We start from the raw sequence: 24773 nt of genomic DNA on the forward strand, positions 1-24773 counted from the left end.
AGGGGAAAAAGATGAAGCTAAAACTGAGCCTGCTTAGCCTGAAACAAAAGCTGAGAAGGCCTCAATAGGCCCATGGCCTAGACAAAACTGGAAAGTAACATGGTCATTTGCACCAGCAGCCGAAAAACAAAGAGTGCATTCTGACGGATAAGGCTTGGGGGGGGCTCTTTATTTTGTGTGTGGGACAGTGATTATGGAGGAAGAGGTTATTAACAAGAATAACTGCAAAGTGAAGCTCAATACTTTTGATTGGGTTATCTGCTATGGAGCTTGAGCTCCAGTATTCTCGGGTTCAGCACCGCTTGGAGCACACCCCAACACAAGAGCTGCATCATTCACAACCCTGGTACTGACAAGTTCAGACAGTGAATGACCTGCACATCCAAGACTAGGTGGGAACAAGAGTCTCACCACAGTGATGAAGGTGTTTAATGCTCATAAGACATCCACTGCACATTTTGCACAAAAATGGAAAGAGACTTGTATCACCAAGATAGATTCTTCAGGCATACAACAGAATAGAAAGATAAATGAATCGTAAGCACTATCTAGTTTTGCACCTGTGGAAATGAAAATTTTACCACAGTCAGATTAAAAAAAAAAAAATAACATAAAAGAATCACTTCTGGTTAGTTATTCTGAAAGGGATTAAATGTATGCTTCTACCTCTAATTTGTCCTTTGTCTTTACACACTAAGTATCACCCAAGCAGAGGAAAGTCCCCACTCCAATCATTCTATTGTTTACAACCATCCAAAGTGCAGACAAACATGAAGAAAACACCTATAGGCAATGCCTCATGGAGAATCCAGTGTCCAGGTTTCCTGTTTCCTGAGAAGTACTCAGACTACCTAATTTTCATGCAGCAGACAATCCTGAGAAGAGTGCTGTTTGATCAGCATTTTTATTAGAATGAGCACAACAACCTAATTCAGATTGCATTTCCAGGAGGCTTACAAAAAGTGCTAACTTCTTCTAAGAAACTTAAATCATTTGTTAAGTCAGTCTTAATCTGACCTACATTGCAGTCAACACACTCTGGTAAATACAACCCAGTTGCTGAAGCCAGCAACATTTTTTACATTAGAAGCTGCTTCCTAATCTTTAATTACTAAGGGTGAATAAATACATTTTAAATCTGTATTGTTGTCACTCTGAAGGTATTTTGTTGGGAAAGAAGAACGGGTAAATAAAGAAATTATCTGAAAGCACTACAGAAAACATTTCAAGATGTTCACTAGCTGTATTAGTTCAGCTCATCATGCTCTCCCACCAACATACCCTTTATCAGAACAATGACAGTACTTCACAATTTAGAAGAAACCAGAAGGCTGCCTCTGATTGTAGTATAAGAAAATTAATTTATTTAAAAATAGCACACAATAGTGCTGCTTTGCTACGTGTCTTTCATTCCCTGTTTTTACTTGACACATCAGACTGACAACTGAAATTAAAAGTATGTGAGCAGCAGGAGACCTTACTGTCCCTGTCACTAAGTAACATTAATATTTTCATGTCATGGCCATTACTTTGTTCTTTTCCTGCTCGAGATCTTTTTAGAACTGTTCATGTGAGATCTGTGTTTGCAAACAATCTTAATTGGTACTGATTGCACCCAGAAAGCTTATTTAGGCATTATGCATAAAGTCAGAATGTAAATTTGGCTTCTACATGCACTGAAACAAAAAGGAAGAAGCCAGAAAATATACATGAACACAGATGATGAGGGTCTCTGTAGACAATTTAGAGAACAGTCCATATGGACATATAAATGATTTTGATCTGTGTGTACAGTCTGAAAAGCTTGAAAAAAATTGGAAAGACAGAAAAATATTTTCAATAAGAGCTACATAATCTTAGGGATGTTCATTTTGTGTGCTCTCCTCACATTTCCATTTCCAGTCAAGAATCAAGAGAGCTTATGCCAGAGCTAGGCACATTCCTTTAAACTAAATCTATCAAAAGTAGAATTAGTAAAACATAATGGGAATGTGCAAAACCATGCAGCTGTTCTCACATAGTGAAATATGAATTTCCATGCATGGAAGAGGCACAGAGCTTCACACATTTGTACACTTCAGAGGTCCAAGGCAAGCAACAAAAGAAAGAAGAAAAAGATTCCTCACTTTGGTACACTAATTTCCAGTTAGCTAATGTCTTACGTAAACCCGTATCTTTAGTGCAGGGATTCTCAAATGTTAATTTCAGACACACTAAAGTTTTCCAATGGAAGGACACAACCACGGGTAGCAAATCTGCTTTTTTAAATTACTTTTTGTGGATTCCTCAGAAGGTAGCCACAAACCTGAGGTTGAAAGCCATTGATTTACTGCTTCTGACCTTACAAAGACCTCTGCTCACCTCAAATCTTTAGGCCACAAGCTTGCTTTCTAAGTGTCTTCAAAAACCTACTTTGTTTTTAAAAACCACAATATATACAGTAAGCTGAAAGATATCCCTGTACATTTACTGGTAAGCAGGTTTTACTTAATTTTTCACCAGTGCTAGAAGTTGCTTGTATTGTATTACAGTGATTTTTCAAGGACTACACAGCAATTTTCAGGAAAAACATCAGTCTGACATTTCAACCAAAGCCTCTAATAGAAACCCCAACATTATAGTTAGAAAAAGAAATCAGCAAAAGTCCCACCTGAACAAATAACCGAAATTCAAAGAACTATTGAACGGATAAAATGCCTGTATTCATTTACTGAGTGATGAAATATAATAAAAATGTGAAACTAAGCACTTAAAACTAAATAGTCAGAATTGTTGTAGACCCAAGGCTATTTTCCAGCCTAAATACCATAGGGGTGGATGTGTTTTTCTTTCATTTACTGGAAACAAGAGTCATGCTATGTCAGCATACAGATGGTTACATAAATCAAGAGGGCTAATAAAATACATGTTAAAATGTTAAAAAGGACATTCCTTAACATAGTCTTCCAGCAAAACTGATAAAAAAGGTAACCTAGTTTACAGGAAAAAAAAAAATAGAATATCTGATGAATTTATGAAGTTGAATAGTCAAAACGGAAAAATACAATATGAAAAAAAAAAAGTAAACACTAAAATAAGAGGAAAAATTCAGAAAACAAAGAAGGAAAAATGCTAACTATCCCTATATAAGTCTCCCTCAGAATACAAGGTTGAATAGAAAGATTATCACACAAAGAAAAATACTGAAAATATTAATTCTGCAGCTATCTCACTCAAGGATTATTTTTAAGTTAAACACAGAGGCCATGTTGTCTGATCAAGAAGTCTACAAGTCTTCTAGAATAAATATAAGTAGGGCTACATTGTAAAACTAGAGAACTGTAAACTTGGAAAATGTAAAAGAAATATAACTTGCTCAAAGCAGAATTTACTGGCATTATATCTGATATCTGGCTGCCCTCTTCAACCATGACTTTGAAGAATTCATGTCCTTTCTTGAATAAATGCTTCGGTATTTGTAAGCCATCATGAAAAGTGAAACTACAGAAGTCTGAGGTGATCTATCAAGAATTAGTGTCCATTCAAATCTAATTGTATAAGACATGAACCCATTTCTGAGTGAATGTTCATCATAGCCCACTCTTAGTACAGATTCTCCTACCCAATGAGAAATATGCACAGCTGATTGTGCAAGTCTGCCAAACTGCTTTGAAATAGTCCAAATTGCCATACTTTGGCCATAAGATTCCCTTCCTCCTTTCTCCCCATAGCTCAAAATATAAAAGATTAACAAAATGCTACCTCTGCTTATTTCCCCTTTAGATCTTCAAGTGGTATTGCAGTGGTAATAATTTTTAAAGAACACACATATAAGAAAAGCAAAGCTAAAGTCATTATTTAAAAATGTATGCAGAATTCAGTTCTGTCACCTCCTGAGCTGTGTTCTTTAAAGGTGAAAGACTTCTCCCAAAGCCTGGGCTTTGGTAGTTTGTTCTTTTTTTTCCCACAAGACCATACTCATTCAACCAGCTTGTGAAATGTGGTGCTTTATTTTAAACTTGATTCTGTACCTTTTTACCTGGCTATAACGCCTGAGTCAGAATTAAACAGCAGCTCAGAGACAGAGGGTTAATTTTCTTGGAGCAGTATTAGGTTAAGTGACAACATACAATCAGACTCCAGAGGGTAAGTCAGGAACTTCAATACACCCAGTAACACAGAAATGCCTAAAGCTCAAAAAATATGTGCACATTTTACAAACAAATCTGGACAAGCTCAGTTAACATTGCTGTGTCGCTGTAGTGACTGTGCAGCACACTGCATATCAAATGGCTGACTTGTAGTTGTACTCCCTATTTCTCCCTAGAAAGCAAATTTATGCAAAATAGAAAGCTACAAAATTGCAATTGTAGCACTCAAACTGTGCATTAGCACAACTGTTTTTGCATCACAAAGCCTGCAGGGACATAATGTATCTCAAGAAAAAAATAAAAAAATAAAAGAAAGTCTGACTCCTATAGAACTCTGACCCTACCTAGGCAGGGCAAGGAACAAATAAAACAAGTAATTCCCAAAAGGCACATGATTCTACTAGAGAACGTAAACAAAGATAAACTATAGGTTTTTCTGTGTATCTGAATTTGGTATTGAACAGCATGTGTAGCTTGAAGGTTTCCTTCTTTTGGCTTCAGAACTAGACTATAATTTCATTAAGACCGTTCTCTAAGGCTTTCCTGGTTTTCAGAAGAAAAGAATTTGTATTTTGAAGTAGTATATCAATGAAATCATAATACATGAGCCTAGCAATTGGAAGCATATCAATATAATAATCCATACAGTGATAACTGAAGTCACAGTTAAGTATTTAATCTCGTAAACTATCAAATAAACACAGCAAGTAATGGAAAAATTGAGGACAACATGACAAGAAAATGCTTTCCCAGTCCCCCTGTGTATATTAGAGCAATTCGCTTTCCATTTCACACTTCAGCCATTGACACAGAAATACAGCATGTTTCCTTATGTAACAAGGAATACTGCACCTTCAGATCACTGTCTGTCTCAGTGTACGCCCCCAAAAGTAAATGGCTAGAGCAAGAAATAGCCCTCTGCTTTACTTTAAAAGCATTCATAAATCTCTCCTTGCCTTGAGGACAGCGCTTAGTGCTCCTAAAGCTCAGGCCATCACATCATTAATTCTAACTTGCCCTCCTTAACAAATATTTCTGGAGCAACAGATGGTAACTAAGAAGTACATTCCCCAAAGCCTTTACCACAGGCAGAACTGAGAAATTCAATTCTACCTTTATAACTGGCAAATGATAATGCAATAGACATAGTCAGACACAGCAGAAAAAGTAAATATCTGCTTCATTCCCTGCAAACCAACTTCAGGGAAAGCAGGCAGTAAAAACCTGGGTCAAAGCACTGCATTACAGAAGAGTCACTATTCAATCAATCAAAATCTTCTGATTTCTCCTTTATAATCATTCAGGGAAGGATTTGACTTAATAAGCTAATTTCCCTGTTGTATGGTCTTTTTCAATAGAAATAATTTCAGATTTCCTTTGTCTAAGGTTCCAGTTTTATGGCCTTAGGATATTAAAGTAAATTCAGCCATTTTAGACAAGCCACTGTAGTCCTGTTCTGTCACTGTGCAATAATGATAACACTTAAATCATGGTAAAAAGAATTTACTGTAGTTTTACAAGATGTACTACATTACACTGTGGTGAAAGGCTGTAAAAGACTGCTGACCAGAAATCAAGTATTATTCAGTATATACAGTCACCATATTGACAAATGTGCCTTCCCATGTGAGGCTGAAATCATCTCTCCTTCGCAGACTCCAGAGCACATACATTTGCCCCCTTCTTCTGCTTTGTATACATTACCAGAACAAAACCATTCTACTGCTCTATTTCCATTCTTCAGTGTAGACTGTAGTTTAAATCCTCCTTTCTCCTCCCCTCCCACCAGAAAAAAGCCTCAGACTATACATCTCAAATAACACCTGACTTCGCTTCAAATCAGATACTATAGCCCAGCAAACAGGCTTTCCCAACACTTAATAAAATGTCACAGGCTTTGTATTTACCTGAAATTGCATGGTCTCAGCACTTCTCTTGGCCTAAATCAATTTCAGTTGTGGTAATAATTGCTCAGAAGTCAGATGACAATTGCCTACCCTGTTTTAGCTTTGTTCTATGCATATCATAGATGCAAAAGGTCTGACAAACTTATGTAGTCATCACTTAACAAATAGTCTATATGTTCATGGGGGCCAGAGGTTAACTATGAACTTTGACTAGTTGTTAATGTGTGAAAACAGTCAAACTTTGCCTGGGAACCAAAAGACCAACTAAGTAAGCTGACTGTTACAAATTAATAAAAGTTCTCAAACCATGTTAGAAAAGGAAAATGTCATGGCAGTGACAGTACCCCACAGCAAACCAGTATCAGCAAAAAGGTGGGGAGAACTTGCTTCCCTTCCAAGAAAAGCCATGCAGCAATGCCAGGAGTTTTTGAGATCTCATCAGACCTCAGAAAAGTACAAGGGAAAAAAAGCCTGACTGAAAACCTCCCTTCCTATCTCACTACATATTCAATGAAGTCTAACCAAGTTTAACCAAGCCAGCTGGACGAACTAGCCCTGGAATCAGAAACAGTCTTCATTACCCATTCAAGTAAGCAACTCTCACCCACACCTTGTTTAAGATTTATGCACACAGAAGTGGTGACGCTTCACTTCCAAGTAGATGACTTTTGAAACCCTTCCTAAATCAGAGGGGTCAGGAAAAATTATGGTCATTTGAAAAGGCTTATACCAGTAAGTATTCAGTAAGAGCTCATTTTTTCAGTTTTGTCTTCACATAATAAAAATACATGAATATAATAAAGGGCTGCACTTGTGTTAATGAATAAACAACTTGTTATATTTTCTTGTTGTGTCATATCCAAATTTAAAAAGTACACATTGAAGGCCAAGGTGTAAAACACTGGCATCATCACCATACACAATCTGCATCAGTTCAGTGTATACAGCACTATGCCTACTTGGCATACACAATGAAGATGTTCGGGAACCACAGCTCATTTGAGAAGCTACTTGCACACCACTTCCAACACCAATAACAAATGGTACACAGGCTCAGAAAGAATGCATGTATTAAGTTCACCAATTTGAGCATTTTAACTTATACATATGTTCCCAACAGTAGTAAACCATGTTTTATCTCATTTTTCATATTAAAGTTTTCTGCTTCTATAAAACTTTCTCATAATTTTTACTAACTACACTAAGCCATTTAACTATGCTTTTCACTAACCTTTGTGTGCTTTCAGATAACCAGTGTACTTCAGTTATTGTAGAGAATATCTCTCTCCATAACCTGGGGCTGTGTTCACATTAATCTTATCTTTAACAAGCAAAGACACAAAATTTCAGGAGGAAAATTAATTAGATGTTCATGATTCTGCCTCTGGTGTAATTTCCAAGCTTTTTGTTTCACATCCTCTAGAATGTTTCAAGTCATAGGCCCATACAGTGTCTATTCCCTCTCCAGTAGTATCATCTGGAATCCAGCAAGGGAAAGGAAAACGACAGGCAATGATTCTGGCATTACATTCAAGTTCTTCTTCTAGCTTCTTTTCCAACTGTGGCATCTGTTGAGCAACAATAAAAAGCTTTCAGAAGCAGTAAAAATCAGAAACACTCTCTTTAAAATCTAATTCAAGTGTTCTAAAGAAGGACAAGGTTTGAGGAATTTTTGGAAAAAATAACAGGAAAGTATTCACAATACACATTTTGACTTTGATGTACTGGCAAATAATAAAATGGTGAGATCAAAAAAAATCATAACTCTAAATTCTAAAAGTTCAATCAAAAACCATAGATAATACCTTGGATTGAAAAAAAAAAAAAAACAAAATACCACAAAAACAAAAAAACACAACACAAAATAGGAGAAGAGTTTCCATGTTCTAGTTCATTATTCGCTTCAGTGTGATTCTTCTCTGAAGGAGAGTTTAGCCTCCTGAATTTATACTATTTAAGACACCTCAAGTTGCATGAACTATTATGTGATACTCAAAGGACAATGCCTCTCATAACTCTAGCCTAACCCCAGGACAAATCCTAGGACACTCAAAACATACAACCAATAACCCAAAGCAAATATTCTACTGTCACTGTATGGTAAAGTACTGGTATGTTACATATCACTGAAATCGAGCTTTGTTGGTTAGAGCCTGTTAACATACGCATGTAACTCCTCACGTTTAGAATCATAGAACAGTTCGGGTTGGAAGGGACCTTCAAAGGCCATCTAGTCCAAACCTCCTGCAATAAGCAGGGACATCTTCAACTAGATCAGGTTGCTCAGAGCCCCGTCCAGCCTGGCCTGGAATGTCTCCAGGGATGGGGCATCTACCACCTCTCTCCGCAACCTGTGCCAGTGTTTCACCACCATCATTGTAAAAAACACATTCCTTTTATCTAGCCTAAACCTACTCTCTCATTCTAAAACCATTACCCTTTGTCCTGTTGCTATAGGCCCTACTAAACACTCTGTCCTCATCTTTCTTATAGGCCCCTTTTAAGTACTGAAAGGCCACAATAAGGTCTCTGCAGAGCCTTCTCCAGGCTGAACATGCCCAACCTCTCAGCCTTGCCACACAGCAGAGCTGTTCCATCCCTCTGATCATTTTCGTGACCCTTCTCTGGCCCTCCTCCAACAGGTCCATGTCTCTCCTGTACTGAGGGCTCCACAGCTGGACACAGGACTCCAGGTGGGGTCTCACCAGAGTAGAAGGGCAGAATCACCTCCCTTGACCTGCTGGCCACATTTGCTTTGATGCAGCCCAGGATACAATTGGCTTTCTGGGCTGTGAGTACACATGGCCAGCTCATGTCCAACTTTTCACCTGCCAGTACCCCCAAGTCCTTTTCCACAGGGCTGCTCTCAATCCCTTCAGAGCCCAGTCTGTATTAATACCAGGAGCTGCCCTGACCCATGTGCACGACCTTGCACTTCGTCTTGCTGAAACTCATGAAGTTTGCGTAGGCCCACCTTTCCAGCCTGTCCAGGTCCCTCAGGATGGCATCCCATCTCTCCAGCATGTCAACCACACCACACAACTTGGTGTCATCTGCAAATTTGGTATTAAACAGTACCAGTCCAAATATGGATCCCTGAAGGATACCACTCATGACCGACCGATCTCCATCTGGACACTGAGCCATTGACTACTACTCTCTGGATGCCACCATCCAGTCAATTCCTTATCCACTAAATAGTCCATCCATCAAATTTGAATCTCTTCAATTTAGAGAGAAGGATGTTGTGGGGGGCCATGTCAAATACCACTATGCAACTCTCCTTGGTTGAAGACCTGCAGTCAGCTTTCCTCCATTCACAAAAATTGAGTGGACATGATAGCCAAGGGAAATGTCACTACTCCCCCAAAAGAAAGCAATACCCTGCCCAGTCAGATACTCTGTCTCCAATAAGTATAATAACTTGGAAAATTCTGCTATAGATTAAGTGAGAAATGAATTAAGACACCATGACTTCAAAGAAATGTCTTTCTCATCCCAAATAGTGATTATGTTCTGAAGGGAAAAAAAAAAAAAAAGAAACTTGATAAATGTAGCCATTTTTGTCCTTTGAAGAAGTTTGAGGTTATGCCTAAGTAGACCAGTCCACATCCATTTGGAATTCCTCTTATTCTTACACACGGTACCTATCTCAGGGAGTAATTATAACAGCAAGCACCACAGGTTACTTCTATTACATGTAAAAATCTATTTACTTTGGTACCATGAAATAACATTTAGATATTAAAAGGTTAAAAGGACAGAAATCATTTACAAATACAGCTCAATTTAAGTCACAAAGGACACAAATTAAAAAAAAAAAAAAAAAACATACACACACACAAAAAAGCATTATTAGAAAACAGGACTGACTAAAGAAAATGTATTTCCAAAGGCTGCAGATAGCTTCCACTATCACACACATGCAGGGTGTACCTTTGATGTAACATCCTATTATAGCTACATTTAAGCTTAAAATGTAGTATTTTAGGAAAATTATAGTCATAGATCTAATATATCAAAGAGTTACCTCTGAATATTTTTAAGCATTCTATGCTCTGATTTCATCCATACAGCAAATGCTTCTTTTAAAGATTTTTGCTACCGCACCTTAAATAAAGTAGAGAAATAAGCCCACTTTGGTATCTCATACTGAGCTGAGACACCAGAAAAGGAAGGAATGATTTTTTACAGGAATGACAAATATAGGCACAGCCTAATTTTTAAGAAGTAATTATGAAAATTAGTGACATCTCATGTCTACATTAGCTCAAATTAGAAAACTTCATTAATTGTTCCACCAAAAAGAACTGTATCCTTGAACCACAGTCAAACTAGTTTTTAAGCTAAATCTCTTGGTAACAGGTGTTATAATCCTACTGTACTTGTATATCAAGACAGGGTTGGGTTTTTTTCTATGTCTACATAGAGTTCAGTAAACCTTTTGTACAAAATATAATGTTAAAAGACACAGAAGTGGTGAACATGAGCACCTGTTAAAAATTGTCATCCCACCCTGAACAACTGAAAGTTTCTCTGCAATGACTCATAGATAAACACACCTTCCCCCAGATTCTTGCAAGAACTGAGGTCTTAATCTTCCCAGAAGTTCAATAAATCTAAGTCCCATAAACTAATCTCAGATATGAAATAAAAGCTTTGTGTGACAGCATCAAATGAGACCAGTATTATTTAAAAAAGCTAAAGAGGTCTATTATCCTCAATAAAGAAAGAGAAAATGCATTTAAGTTTCTAGAAAATCAATGTAGTCATCCAGGAAGCTAAGCATTCACAACTTCCAAAGTAAATTTAAAGGGGATCATTAGCCAACTAAGGCTCAGGAAACACAGTAGTTCAGAATTTTGGATCTATAACATTTATGACAGTATTTTCATTGGGAGAAGTTAGGCTTGTATTTACTGAATTTACTGAAGTTATTCTGAGCCCTTGTGCTGGTTTGACTGAAAGTGAGTTCATTTTCTTCATGCAATTAGAAACCTTTCTTTTTTTGTAGCTAGCACAGTCATTGTTTGAATTAGTTTGAAAACAAGAAGAAGACCTCAGGACAAAGTTAAAGTTTTTAATTGTTGTTGTCTGGGAGCCAAGGACAATCTGAGTTCTCTGCCCACAGGTGTGAGGCAGCTGGGAAGGGGGGCATGGATGGAGCAGAACTTGACTGACATCCAGACTGATAAGTAAGAGTATTCCATCTCATTAGTGTCATGCTTCATATTTAAGGAGAGTCAGGATCTTCTGGCTAGGTCTGTCAGAGCCAGCATGGAAACTTGTTTGGTGGAGTTATGTTTGGGAGTTTCTTTAGTTTGGCCTTTTGCCAAACCTCCAGGCATCTGGGCCTTTCTGACTTCTCTCTCCAGAACAAGGTGCTGCTGCCTGGGACTGGCTGCTCAGCGCGGACAGGGTTCGCGAGGAAATGCATTGAGTACCTTTTATTTTATTTTCTGCACTCCATTTTAGCTATAGTAGTAGTATATCAGTAATATTTTGTTATTTTCTTAAACTGTGTTTATCTCAATCCACAAGTTTCTCCCTTCATTTTTGATTTTCTCACGTATTCGGGGGTGGGGGAGGGAGTGAGCAAGCAGCTGTCATCGTTATATTGCTAATTCAGGTTAAACCAGGACAGCCCTATAGCTACTCTTTCTATCACAGCTGTTACTAATTTATCCCACTTTATACCATTACATTTAAAGTTAAGCCAGCATTTCTGCTAGGTTTACTCACATTTTACTAGGGCATTTATTTATTTCTGTTTTACTGAAATATCTTTATTCACTTGTACTTTTCCCCTCAGTGCTATTGCAGAATTTCTGACTGAAAATTCAAATATTTATACTGCCCCCTCCTGGAATTCAAGCTAGAGAACACTTAACATCCAAACCTGGCAACATCTGCAGCACAAATACCATCATAGTTCTCACTAAATTGCCACCCACAAAAGCAGGATGAAAAAGGCATTTTCACTTCAGTTTCTAACACCAGTTACAACTTGAATCTGAAGCAGGTATTTAATTCCAATGCTGTTAAAGAAAAAGCTGAGAATAAAGAAGCTTTATTATACTTCTTGTTGCATCTTCCTGCTGCTACTACAGAGATATTATCAGTGTATGTTGTATGGTATAACATCACATAAAACTTCACTCATTTCATCCCACATCTGCCTTAGCAGATTAAAAAGCAATACAGGGGCACTTATAGGATATTTCTGATTTGCTCCTCGATATGCATCCAACCTCTATAGAAAATTCTAACAACAACAACAAAAAAAGATTATTTAAATATTTATGGGTTTTTTTCATTTCAAATAAAGAGAGGAAAAAAACAAACTAGATCAAGCTGAATGCCAAAGTAAATGTAGTGTCTGACTTAATTCATCAAATATATGAGTAAAGCAGTCACTCTGCAACTCAATTTCTACAGCAATTTTGAAGAACGCATTTTCCACAGGGACACGATGAACATAGGTTACAAAGCCCTCATAAAAGCCAAAGAATTTGTGTACTTGTCCTCTAGCAATTATACTTGAAGTATTTGTCTCCCTTCCTAAAAGCTCACAGTCTAACACAGGCAAGGGCCTATTTGAGGTGATCCAGTTTTTGGAGAAGAACATAAGCAACATTCAGTACTCTAACAAGCTTCCCAAAAATCAGCTGTAGCAAATTTCCTACTCCATTCTCTCCCTGCATACTGCTCATTGTTTTCAGTACGAAAACCTGACATTTTCAAGAACTAAGCTATCACCTTCCCCCCAAGCAACTTATGCACAGCAGTTTTCATTTTGGATCTAAAATAATGGACAGAAAATACTTCTGGGGAAAAAAAAAAAAAAAAAAATCTGTATTTTTAGAGCTCCAGTCCACACACTGTCAAGTTTTACCAGGTTTAATCATAGACATTAATAAGCAAAAATGAAATATCAAAATATTACTACTAACTACCTATGTCAATCTCTAGGTTGGTTCATTCTGCAGATGAATGTACTAACACTGCATGCCTTGGTATTAAAATAATTAAACAATGCAAAATAGAAAACTTACCATTTGAGGTACCCCGAAAACAACAACATTTGTATAATGGGAAAAGGAAACCTAAAAGAAAATTTGAGAACGAGTCTTAATGAAAATGGCATTTATATTTGGAGAAGTTCTCACCATTGTTTTCCTCTAATCCTTCTAGCTGCACTCCTTTCAACAGGGATTTAGACCAAAAATACGAAAGGAGATCCCACATTAACTTTGCTTCACAGAGATTTCCACATAAAGACAACTTTAGATTGTGGAGCGGCAAAAAACTTCTACTGCCTGGCAAAAACTATGACACTAATTCTAGTAGCACAGAGTATCAGTTTAGGAAATACCTACATGATATTACTCGTAGCTAAGTTTTTCCACAACTCCTACATATATTACAATGAGGTATGTTTTAATTGTGCCCCTACTTTTGCTAAATGTTAGCTAGCTATAAAAACTTTCCAGGCATTCCAAAGCCTGGGTTCGTCAGTCAGTGCTCTGAAGATTTCCTATACTCTTATCTAAACAAAGATAAAAACAGTACATTCGCACTTTTCCCAAAAATTCCTGGTATCCACTTTACCCATTACAAAATGCCATTCTTAAAAAAAAAAAAAAATAGCAGGGGAAAGGTCCACATAAATATGACTCAAAATAGCAGACCTCAATAAAGAAGCAATTGTAACTCAGATGACTGAAAATTGTGAAAAAATTCTCAGTCACATGGACGGAAGTTACTTTCAAGCAACACTCAAAACCAAGGTAACACATTGCATGGCTAGAAAACAACATGTCTAATGAAATGGTTATTTTGTACATTAGGTGAAGAAGAATCTTGTTATTGACCCTCCCCAGAAATCAGCTCTCAGTGAAGTCTGACATTCATCAGGCACCAGAATGACATCACACACTCAAGAAGCCTGTACTGTAAACAGACAGCACTTCACTGAAGCACAAAACCAGGACAGTAGCGTATTGTGCCTATGGGCTCAAGTACTTTTCTCAAAGCCCAACACAGCACCTTGTGGCCAGTCAGCATTCGGGTTCTTTAAAGAAACTGTCTCCCAATTACAGAAATCTCTCATACATCCCAGATTCATTCTTACATACATCACCACCTACCTTCCATAAGTCTGAAATATAAAATCTGGTGTTCTGATGTACCCCATCTCTCCAGGCTCGGTATCTAGAGTACCAGACTAGCCAGGGATTTAATTCATAACCAACAGCTTTGAATCCCCTTTTTGCAGCTGCTATCACCTACAAGGAAGAAAATAAATCTCAACACAAGCTCAACTATTTTTCAGGACAGATACATTAGGGCAACACCAAGCATTCAATTTTAGACATCTGGCTCTCCAAGAAGTCTTCAGTCTCCAATCAGAAACCCATATATATACACATACATACATACAAGGTCAGAATTAAATACACAGTACCTTTCCAAATTAAGTGCCTCGAATGAGGGTCAGCAGCCACAACGCTGAGCAGAGAGAACATCAGAAGGAGTTCACTCGCACCTATGTGCTTTTCTCTTTCCTACTTAGGCACTCTTCCTAAGTCATCTTGACAGATTTGGATTTCCAAATAAAAATTTTTAGTGTGGAAAAATGGTTGACTCATTCACATGAAATATGGACAAACGTAGCATTCAAGAACAGCTTGAGGCAGATGTTGAAGAAATGCTACACAAAACATCACAACTGAAAAAAAAAACCCAGACCATTCTCCACTATGTCCTCACCATCACAATTCACAAACATGGCTTCAGACAATGTCCTGGAAGCACAGTATCACTTTGGCTTGATTGATTCTCACCATATCTCTTGGTAATTATTCCAGTTTTGCCACATTCATTTTGAAGCAGGGCAGGCAGTGGTGCACAAAGGTGTGAAGACTACAGTTGTAATATCAGGATTTTTGGTTTTGTAATTCATCTCATCCTCCAAAAGCACAGTGCTATTTAATCTCACAGCCTCACATGTTGCAGCTACAAACCTACATGGAGTCACAGCTCTTTCACAATCACAACACAAATACTTTGCATCTTTTCACAAGAATGCAGCGCAATTCTCTCCAGCCAAAAGGATAAGGTTATAATTTTGTACCTTGTCAAGCTGCTGGTAACACTGCAGCAAAATACTGATTACTCACCTACACTGAATGTAAACCTTTCTCAGCTTTGAGCCTTCTCATAGGACTCAAAACACTGGATGCCAAAGACAAGACGTTCATCAATATGAAGAAACAACAGCAGTCATGGTTACGGGATTTGGCACTTTTTGAGAGGCGAAAGAAAAAGAATGCAATGTCCATAACTTACAATACGCCCATCCCCACTACCAATGTCAACTAGAGAGCCGCTTCTGTTTTCCAGCATTTTCAGCACATTCTGGATCTGAGCAGAAGTCGCAGGAACGAAGGGCAGGCACACCTTCCTCAGAGCCGGGGTCACGAAGGGGGTGGCCACAGCATAAAGTGCCACCAAGGTCCCCCCAACGCCAGCGGTGACCAGCAGCCCCCAGCTCCTCCTCCTGGAGCCGCCTTCGCAATCCTCCTGTGTGCCCGCTGCCTGGCTCCCGTTCGCCAGCGCCTTGGCCATCACACCTACAAACAAACGTTAATGAGCATTTTCTCTAATCGCTTTATTATGCGATTACACTTAAGACACAGCAGTGTTTTGTATCAAATAGTTAGGAAACAAGGGAAAAATAAACTTATATCCCTTCAGCTGATCCCTAGACCCAAGCGAAACGTCACCATTACTGCTTGTGGGGAGCTGAAGCGCTGGGTCACTATGTCAGTGTAGGAAAGCGGTTTCTGTTTAAGCCCGTAGTTCTTCCCGCCCGCCCGGCAAGCAGCGCGCCCCGGAGCAGCTCAAGAGACCGTCCCACCATCAGGGAGACAGGCGTCCCTGAGCGGTTAGTGCTTTTCCCTACAGGAGAAACTTTTCTCCAGAATACAGCTCCACCAACTGCAGAGCCAGCCATCATCTGCCCGCCCTCCCAGCACCAAGCCCATTCCCCCACCACCGCGCTCCCTCAACACCGAGACAGACGCTCTCAGCCAGCTGTATTTATAGAGGAGGGCAATACCACTTCGCTTTGCGGGAGGGACCGAAATCTTTCTGAAGGCGCCTCGGGGAGGAGCAGCACGTTCCCTTCCGCCGTGTGTCTGTTCCCCCTCCTTTAGCTTCACGTCACTCGATGCAACCCACTGTTGCTGCACTTGGCGCTTGTATTCTACCTAATAGTACGCACTTCCCCCCCTCCGCCCCTGCCACTCAACTCCCACCGCTACCGAATGCTTCCAGAAAGGTCCGCTGGCGGCGCCACATAGGTCCCGCCTGCCAAATGTGTCGCGGGCTGCCGGCTGCGCAGGCGCGGAGCCGTGCGCGGGCGAGCGTGCTGCGTCACGGCGCGGCGGCGTCCGGCTCGTGCTTGCCCGGTCGGTGGGAGCAGCAGCAGCCATGTCGGCCGTGGGGACTCTGGCGTTTGATGAGTATGGGCGCCCCTTCCTCATCCTCAAGGACCAAGAGCGCAAGACGCGCCTCATGGGGCTGGAGGCGCTCAAGGTGAGCGAGCGGCCGCCGGGGCCGCCGGTCCGTCTGCAGGCCGCCGCTGGGCGGGCCGCGCCATGCTGCCGTTAGGGGCGGGGAGCGGCACCGTTAGGCCTTGGCAGGGAGGACGGAGCCTGTTGGACCGAGGTGGTTCTGCGCTTTGTCTTCTGCCCCGTGTCAGCCGCAGGGCGCCTGGAGTCTGATCTAGGCCCGCGGGTGTGGGAAGGATGGAGGGAGAGACAAGGCGTTGCTCCCGGGGCTGGCACTCCTCCCTTTTCTGTAGGTTCTGGAGCCGTGTCCATGCCCTGAATCTGCTCCCGAGTCGCTTGGCTGCGGGGTCATCTCCCTTGTAGGTGCGGCGGGACCCTCCCGGGGGCTCCTGGTCGCCGCGGGCAGGGAGGATCCCTGGAGCCGCGCCTCCCCGCCCCCCCTTTATTTTTTCCGCCTTCTCCCGTCTGAACCTCGGCCGTTGTTCCCAAGAAAGGCGCTGGCTGAGCGAGTAGGCAGCCTTATGTGAATGTGTGTGATTTAAATACTGATGAAAGAGGGCAGCAAAATTATCCTGGCTTCTTCTTTTAGCATAGCTTGATTCTGTTGCTTCCCTGGCTTGAATCTCAGGGCTGTCATTTTAGGTGCCCTGCTTTTGCATGCTGTAGCAGCCTAAGTGTAAGCTGTGCAAGAAAAAACACAGAAAATGTTTTTTGACGTTAAAAAACTACACATACTGATTTTTTTTTAATTTTTCTTTAGCCATACTTAGATGTTGTCCGTTAAATTACAATATTTGCATTAGCTTTTTTCGGCCTTTTTCAGCTTAATATAATGACTTTGGGATACATGATAATAATTTCACTTATTTCTCCTTTGTTTTATAGTCTCACATAATGGCAGCGAAGGCTGTAGCAAGTACTCTGAGAACATCCCTTGGCCCCAATGGTAAATAATGCAATAACGATTCTTTCACAGTAATTGGTTTTGTGGATTTTATAGATTTTCCTTGATGCTCTGTATATATATATCTATTTTTTAGGCTTGGATAAAATGATGGTGGACAAAGATGGTGAGGTGACTGTGACAAATGATGGTGCTACCATCTTGAATATGATGGATGTAGATCACCAGATAGCCAAACTTATGGTAGAGCTGGCTAAATCTCAAGACGATGAGATTGGTGATGGTACTACTGGAGTTGTTGGTAAGAAAATATTTTAAATTCTAAATTAAATTCTAATCTGTTCTTATAAGTCTTTTAATCAGAAAGATGTTTTTGTGTCTTTTCTGTGTATGGTTACATTTGAAGTCAGTGTTGAGACTCCTCTTTGTACATTCAAAATTTTTCTGCGTAATTTTCTCCCGTAATCGTCTACCTGTCCCGTGTTGGTGCCCATTCTTCTTCTTGCTGTAACATAATGCAGTTTTCTTTCTCAGCATAGTAAGTAAGGGGTTGTTTAGGGTTATTTTGTCATTTAAAAAACCTTGAACTGCTAAAATATTACAAAAAAATGAGAAGGCATACTTTTAAATTGTTTGGTTATGTGCTAAAAATGATGTTTCAATCTGTGGAAGAGTAACTGTTATTTTAATATTTTGTTTTGTAGTTCTGGCTGGAGCATTATTGGAACAGGCTGAGCAATTACTAGATCGTGGTATTCACCCAATCAGAATAGCAGACGGTTACGAGCAGGCAGCCCGCATTGCTATTGAGCATCTAGACAAAATCAGTGACAGCTTTCCAGTTGATCCACAGAACATTGAACCTCTGATCCAGACAGCAAAGACAACACTGGGCTCTAAAGTGTAAGTCACAAAAACTACAGAAGAATATTTACATTCCTCTTGAAAACATTTTTAATTGAAAGGAGAAGTCCTGGTGTTTGCTTGGTGTTTGGATGGATTGTTAAATTGTTGTTGTTTTTATTGGAGTGGCTGCTGAAAGCTCTATTATTTTTTATTTTGGTTAATTTCTCAATGTACACATGTCTCAGAGTAAGAAATTGTTAACTCTTTTTCTCGAATGGGTCAATTCTGTGAGATTAAACAACTCTAAAATCAATTTTGTTCTAACTTGTTCTGTTGGTTGCATATTTCTGCATCATAGCAAATTCCAAAAGTAATAGAAACCTTTTAAAAATAATTCTGTTATCTTTCAAAGGTTTGTTTTAGTGGGTTCTTTTTCCTAAAAAAAAAAAAATCAAAAAAAAAATCAGTAGGATAGTTCCATAAGTGCATTTTTCATTATAGGTTCTATGTGTATTGTATGAATTCAGACATTGTAAGACTTCCTTTCCAGAGCTCTCTTAAAAGTGGTTTCTGTGACTTGAATATTTCTTAGCAGTTAATTCTCCTTGCTTGTTTCAAATCTGTATCTTGAGACTATGTCCACAAAAGCTCCTTGGACAAACCACATTGCATGGTCTGCTTTCTCCTATATTTAGCGTCTTTTATTTCGGCGAACAAACAAGCAGGACCCTCTCTTAATGCAGCGTACGAAAGTAGTGTGCTGTAATGATCCTTTTCTGATCAAAATTAATAGAATCACTTTTTTCTTCCAAACTATGAAAATACAGTGCAATTTTTTTTTTTTTTAATGTAGAGTTAACCGTTGTCACAGACAAATGGCAGAAATTGCTGTAAATGCTGTACTGACAGTAGCAGATATGGAACGTAAAGATGTTGATTTTGAGCTGATCAAAGTACAAGGCAAAGTGGGAGGGAGACTGGAAGATACGCAGTTGGTTAAAGGAGTGATTGTGGATAAAGATTTCAGTCATCCACAGATGCCTAAAGTAAGTGATGTTCCTGTGCACGTCTCTCATCTGTAATGGGTTAAATAAGATTGTTTAGCCCACTTCAAATGCTGTGCTAGCGTTTCTTAAGTATTTAAACAGCGTCGTCGTTTGGCTTGTTTTTTCACCTATATATCAACAAAGAAAGTGGAGAGTAGCATTGAATTCTTCATCTTGAAATACACCAAGTTAAAATTTACAACAATCTTGAGAAAGGGATGGAGGGGCAAGCGGGAGGTACTTCAGGAATTGAGAAAGGCAAGAGGTATGATTACTACGTGAGCGCAGTTGCAGAGTTCTGTGTTGTAGAAATAATAATCCAGAATGTGTAATATGCTTAAGATGTTTATTGCAACTCAGTATCAAGAGATATTTCTGCTGTTCTTAAGCTTTGTGTTGCCCTGTTTGGAACAATCCAGAAGATGTGCTTTTATTATATTTGGTGTATGTAGGGTCTCAAAGTCTTCGTGCTATGTACTTCAAGCAAGATGGAGACAATTTAGAATTTCTGTTATTCTAAAATATTTTTTCTCGTAGGTGACACTATTTATCCTATAGGAAGGAAGACTGGTGGAAAATACTAGTCTTGTAATACATAAAAAATGTCTTTGAAGATGAGTATGTGGTATTTTTAACGGTCACAGAGGTTATCAGGGCAAATAATGGTTTTATTGACTTTTTTTACCTAAACTATAAAAAGACATCATTGTTAAAGATTGTAAAGTGCTTAAACCGTATCTTGAAGCTGTGGAATTTCTTACTCTAACTGGGTTAGAGAGACTTGATGGAATTGTTTGAATATGGTTAGTTTTACTTCAGAATCAATCAAGTGGTCTTCAGGTTTCTTTAAGAACATGGAGATAGAAGGATATGTTGTTGCAAATGTGAGAAGGAGGTGTTACTGAGGTGAAAACTTGATTTTTTTTAATTTTTTTTTTAATTGTACAGGTGCTTAAAGATGCCAAAATTGCAATCCTTACTTGTCCGTTCGAGCCACCTAAGCCTAAAACAAAGCATAAGCTTGATGTCACATCTGTGGAAGATTACAAGGCACTGCAGAAATATGAAAAGGAGAAGTTTGAAGAGATGGTGAAACAGGTAATCTTCAAGATTGTTTTTCTCTGTTGTTTGTGGTTTTTGTAGCCTTCACACAAAACATTACAATGTGTTGACTGATTTCTGGAAATAAACTAATGATCCTGCTGGGAGCGACATAAAAGCAGTTGTAAGGCTATGGATAAAAGTTAATTTTATGTAAGTAGGAGATACACCCTGGTTTGAAATTCACTTTCATCTCTGTGTATGGGAGATGGTTCTTTTACAGACTTGTGTTTAGAGAAAATTAGGAGAATTAAAATCATAAAGAAACTGTTTTTCATTTCTGGGCTAGTTCTGATCAGAAGATTGGTGCTGTGTGTTGCTTTCAGATAAAAGACACTGGTGCAAACCTTGCTATTTGCCAGTGGGGTTTTGATGATGAAGCAAATCACTTGCTGCTCCAGAATGAGCTGCCTGCTGTTCGTTGGGTTGGTGGACCCGAAATAGAAGTAAGTAAAATCTTAAAACTGGATTTTGTACCTGTTGTCAAATCTTTGTCACGTAATATGCTGTACCAATTAAAAGTTCACGCTTTCTGGGTAGAACTGTGTAATTGTGTGTACGAGTAGGTATTGGAGAAAAATCATTTGGGGTCTATGGAAAGAACCTACAATTAATGGGATTATTGTTTGTAATTGGAGTGTATACGTATTACTTGTTACAAGCTTTATGTGGCTAGGAATGTTTCTGCTTTAATTCCACTTTTTACAGAAACAAAGCATCACCTGAAATAATGGGAAGATAACGTTTTGGAGTAGACGTTTGACATTCTCTTTCATTAGTTTTAAGTTATGAAAAACAAAATATAAAAGTCTTCTCAAAATAATTGATGGTTGTTTAACTTCAGTTAATTGCCATTGCAACTGGAGGACGCATCGTTCCTCGCTTCTGTGAACTCACGCCAGAGAAACTGGGTTTTGCGGGTATTGTCCGAGAGATCTCCTTTGGGACAACAAAGGACAGAATGCTTGTCATTGAACAGTGTCAGAATTCCAGAGCTGTGACCATTTTCATTAGAGGAGGAAATAAAATGGTGAGATGTTTTATTTGCTACAAATGTTTGATATGTAAGTTGCAGAATGTGTAGTTTCTTTCAAAAGCATGGTAACTGTTCTTATTTTTTCTTATTTTCTTATTTTTCAGGGGAGGCTTGTAGGCAGTTGTGACTCTGTTAGAAGTCACTTGTTAGATTAACGTCCTATGTTTCTGAATGAAAAATTTGTTTTCTTACTATTAGACCATATAGTTCATAAGCTTATAAATAATTTTACCTGTGAATGCTCTCATTTGTTTTTTCTCATGGGGGGTCACTTTTTTTACATAAAGACATATCAGCATTTTTGAAAGATTTGGTTTATTATGGATCTAGGTATGTCACTCCTGATTTAGTCCAGTTAAAAAAGTTAAAACCAGAGTGATCTACCCCCCTCAACCCCTCCTTCAAATGCTTATGTACCTAACCTGGTTCTTGGTTGCACTATTAGTGTTAAATTATATTTAGTATAGGTGAAGTCTTACTGTGAGTGAAAAACCTTAGGAAGAAAATAACGTAACTCCTAGTCTGAAGAGTTCTTTATGAAAGCAAAAATACTACTTCAAAGGTTAGCATAATGTGTTAAATCCTTCTGCATGTGTTAATGTTGGGAGTTGACATGAACTGCAGCCTGAACATAATGTTGGCATATAAATTTAAGTGTTTTGTATCTTGAAATATGCAAGATTGAAAACTTTATTATGTAAGTGTTTGTCATTTCAATTTATAGATTTAACAAATAACATTGAAAAGATGTGTATGAGGGTTTTTTTTATCCCTTCTCTGCCACTGGGTGTGAAATACTCTAACATAGCAGCAGTAGAGCTGCATTAGAGCCATGAAAGATCCTACAGTGTATTTACAGTTTCCATGTCTGTATTAGGAAGTATTTCTTCATAGCCTTCAGTTGTGCATATTGTAAAATACATGCTATTTTATAATTCCAGATTATTGAAGAAGCAAAGCGGTCTCTTCATGATGCATTGTGTGTAATCCGGAATCTTGTTCGTGATAATCGTATTGTATATGGTGGTGGTGCTGCTGAAATTTCTTGTGCCTTGGCAGTCAGTGAAGCAGCGGATAAGGTAAGAAAGGAGCAGTTACAACTTGCTTTAATTTATGAGTGGAAAATAAGGATTAAGTCTGTTTTAAGAGATTGCAAAAACCAGAAAGTGCATATTATGGAACTTCCTGACATTTGCTGATAAACAATGTTAAAAGTTTTCCTTCCCCTCTCTGTAAAAAGTCATTACCAATACCTTTTTCCTTTTATGACAGGAGCAGTTTAAAATTGTTTTAATTTGCAAGTAGTTATCCAAAGGTGTTTGTTCAGTTGTTGAGATGTATATTGCCAAGAAAATCTGCACATCATATATATATTTTATAGCTAGTGTGAAAAGTTGCTTTTGTTGACATTAAAGTTAATAGCTGTATGAATTTAAATTTCTTTTCCCCTAGTGCCCATCTTTAGAACAATATGCTATGAGAGCTTTTGCAGATGCACTGGAGGTAATTCCCATGGCGCTTTCAGAGAACAGTGGTATGAATCCAATACAGACCATGACTGAAGTGCGGGCTAGACAAGTGAAGGAAAATAATCCTGCCCTCGGCATTGATTGTTTGCAGAAAGGAACAAATGGTAAGAACTGTAGTGTGGAGAGAGAGGAGCATAACAGGGTTTTCTTTCTGAGATGATCAAAACGCTTAATATTTTGCCTCTCAACCATAGGAGTTTTTTTGTTGTTTTTTGTCATTGTTGTTCTTTTTTAATCTGTGGATCACTTCTGTTAAGAACTCTTGTCCCTTGTCATAATAAGTGAAAATGCAGGTGGAGAGAGAGCATGTATCTACTGGGTAGAAAATGTAAAATTGCTTGAAAAACATTATTTGGTGGAAGGATGAGTTGAAGATGTTGGCTGACCTTGTAGTATGGGAATCAAAGCTACTGTACTATGAGGCAAGAGCAGGCTGTATTTTAAATACTGCAGTTTTAGTGATCCAGTTTACATTGCAGCCCTACAAACAATTGTTTGGAGAAACAGCTTGTGAAGAAGTAAACAAAAGGTTGGAAATGTCTTTAGATAGTGTTGTTCACACCAGTACATGTGCATATATAGACCTGTAATAAGCATGTGAAGACTAGGAAACCAGTGTCTAAAAACTTATTTTCATCTGGACATGCACTTCACACTCTTAATTCTGTTGCTTTTTTCAGAAAATAAGGTGGTAAATTTTGGAACACATGTCAGACATTGTGTTTATGTGAATTCATAACCCGTCTTTGATTAGGCGTTTCTGCTTTATGGCATATGAACTTTCACATCTTTAGTGGTTGCTCAACCCTTAGGATCCTTCTAATGTTCGTGTGTTGAAACTGTACTCTTTAAAAATAATGCAGAAAGGTGAAAAGCAACAATTGGGGGAAAACCGAGTTGGGGAAAAGAGTTTGGATCTTAATGTTCTAAGATCTTTGTTAAGAACCCAGACTTAAAACTCTGGTTTGTACAAATTGTTTGTCAACTGTGGTGGCCGAGAGAAATAATTTTAAAAGGTTCTTTAATATTACATGGAAATTACTAGCTCAAGTTAAATGTTAAATCTAGAATTGAGGAGAATATATAATTATTCTGCTTTTTTTTGGCAGATATGAAGCAGCAACATGTTATAGAAACCTTGATTGGCAAGAAACAGCAGATTTCTCTGGCAACTCAGGTTGTTAGAATGATCCTGAAGATTGACGATATCCGTAGGCCTGGAGAAACTGAAGAGTAAAGGCTGAAAAGCAAGAAACATTAAGGGGGCCACAGCAGTAGCGAAGATGGTAGTATTATGATGTTTCATCTTCAGCTATTTATTTTGGACACATTTTGTTTCAGATACTGTAATGGCTAATTGTTGGAAATAAAACATGATTTAGCACTGGCGGTTTCAAGACTTGTTTCAGAAGTTTCTTTGCATCATTTCTTAGGTGTGAATATGCATAGAAAACACTTCTCAAAGGGACAGGAAAAAAGATCAGTGATTTAGTAATAAATTTCCATGGGTCCTTTTCCATGGCTTCTGCAACTAGCCCTCTTAACTGCTTGTGAGCAGAGCCTACAACTTTTCAAGAGGTCTTTCACTCTTTAGTGAGAAAATTGTTATAGCCAGTAATTCTTGTATGTTAAATACACGAAGTATGAAGTTTCAGTCTGAAGATTTAAAGCACCTGTATTTCATGCTTCCATTTTTT

General features: G+C 38.6%; 2 protein-coding genes across 4 annotated transcripts; one reads left to right on the forward strand and one right to left on the reverse strand.

Moving 5' to 3' along the window:
* Window positions 1-7023: 7023 nt before the first annotated feature.
* On the reverse strand, window positions 7024-16390 carry ATPSCKMT (ATP synthase c subunit lysine N-methyltransferase). Of its 3 annotated transcripts, none has more exons than XM_080338922.1 (5): window positions 16366-16390; window positions 15389-15672; window positions 14188-14325; window positions 13093-13143; window positions 7024-7605 (listed from the first exon to the last, which is right to left on the reverse strand). In XM_080338922.1, the coding sequence occupies exons 2-5, from the start codon at window positions 15665-15667 to the stop codon at window positions 7408-7410; spliced, it is 666 nt and encodes a 221-aa protein (XP_080195048.1). In that variant the 5' UTR covers window positions 15668-15672; window positions 16366-16390; the 3' UTR covers window positions 7024-7407. The 3 variants fall into 3 exon arrangements, with proteins under 3 accessions (XP_080195048.1, XP_080195047.1, XP_080195049.1); XM_080338921.1 differs by lacking the exon at window positions 16366-16390 and adding an exon at window positions 16161-16352; XM_080338923.1 differs by lacking the exon at window positions 16366-16390 and adding an exon at window positions 15826-15899.
* A 67-nt stretch (window positions 16391-16457) lies between these two features.
* On the forward strand, window positions 16458-24487 carry CCT5 (chaperonin containing TCP1 subunit 5). Its single transcript, XM_080338920.1, has 11 exons — window positions 16458-16639; window positions 17500-17560; window positions 17655-17819; window positions 18223-18421; window positions 19218-19410; window positions 20359-20508; window positions 20838-20957; window positions 21356-21541; window positions 22489-22626; window positions 23000-23180; window positions 24186-24487. Exons 1-11 carry the CDS (start codon window positions 16535-16537, stop codon window positions 24311-24313), a joined length of 1626 nt encoding a protein of 541 aa, XP_080195046.1. The 5' UTR covers window positions 16458-16534; the 3' UTR covers window positions 24314-24487.
* Window positions 24488-24773: the final 286 nt, after the last annotated feature.

Source organism: Nesoenas mayeri, assembly GCF_963082525.1.
Source record: "Nesoenas mayeri genome assembly, chromosome: 2".
Classification (NCBI taxonomy): Eukaryota; Metazoa; Chordata; class Aves; order Columbiformes; family Columbidae; genus Nesoenas; species Nesoenas mayeri.

Coding starts and splice junctions, on each gene's coding strand:
- ATPSCKMT (XM_080338922.1), bottom strand. CDS start 15,667: ATGGCCAAGGCGCTGGCGAACGGGAGCCAGGCAGCGGGCACACAGGAG. Junction 14,326..15,388: donor GTAGTGGGGATGGGCGTATT/GTAAGTTATGGA, acceptor TCTTCCTTGTAG/GTGATAGCAGCTGCAAAAAG. Junction 13,144..14,187: donor ATATTTCAGACTTATGGAAG/GTAGGTGGTGAT, acceptor ATTTTCTTTTAG/GTTTCCTTTTCCCATTATAC.
- CCT5 (XM_080338920.1), top strand. CDS start 16,535: ATGTCGGCCGTGGGGACTCTGGCGTTTGATGAGTATGGGCGCCCCTTC. Junction 20,958..21,355: donor TTGGTGGACCCGAAATAGAA/GTAAGTAAAATC, acceptor GTTTAACTTCAG/TTAATTGCCATTGCAACTGG. Junction 21,542..22,488: donor TTAGAGGAGGAAATAAAATG/GTGAGATGTTTT, acceptor TTATAATTCCAG/ATTATTGAAGAAGCAAAGCG.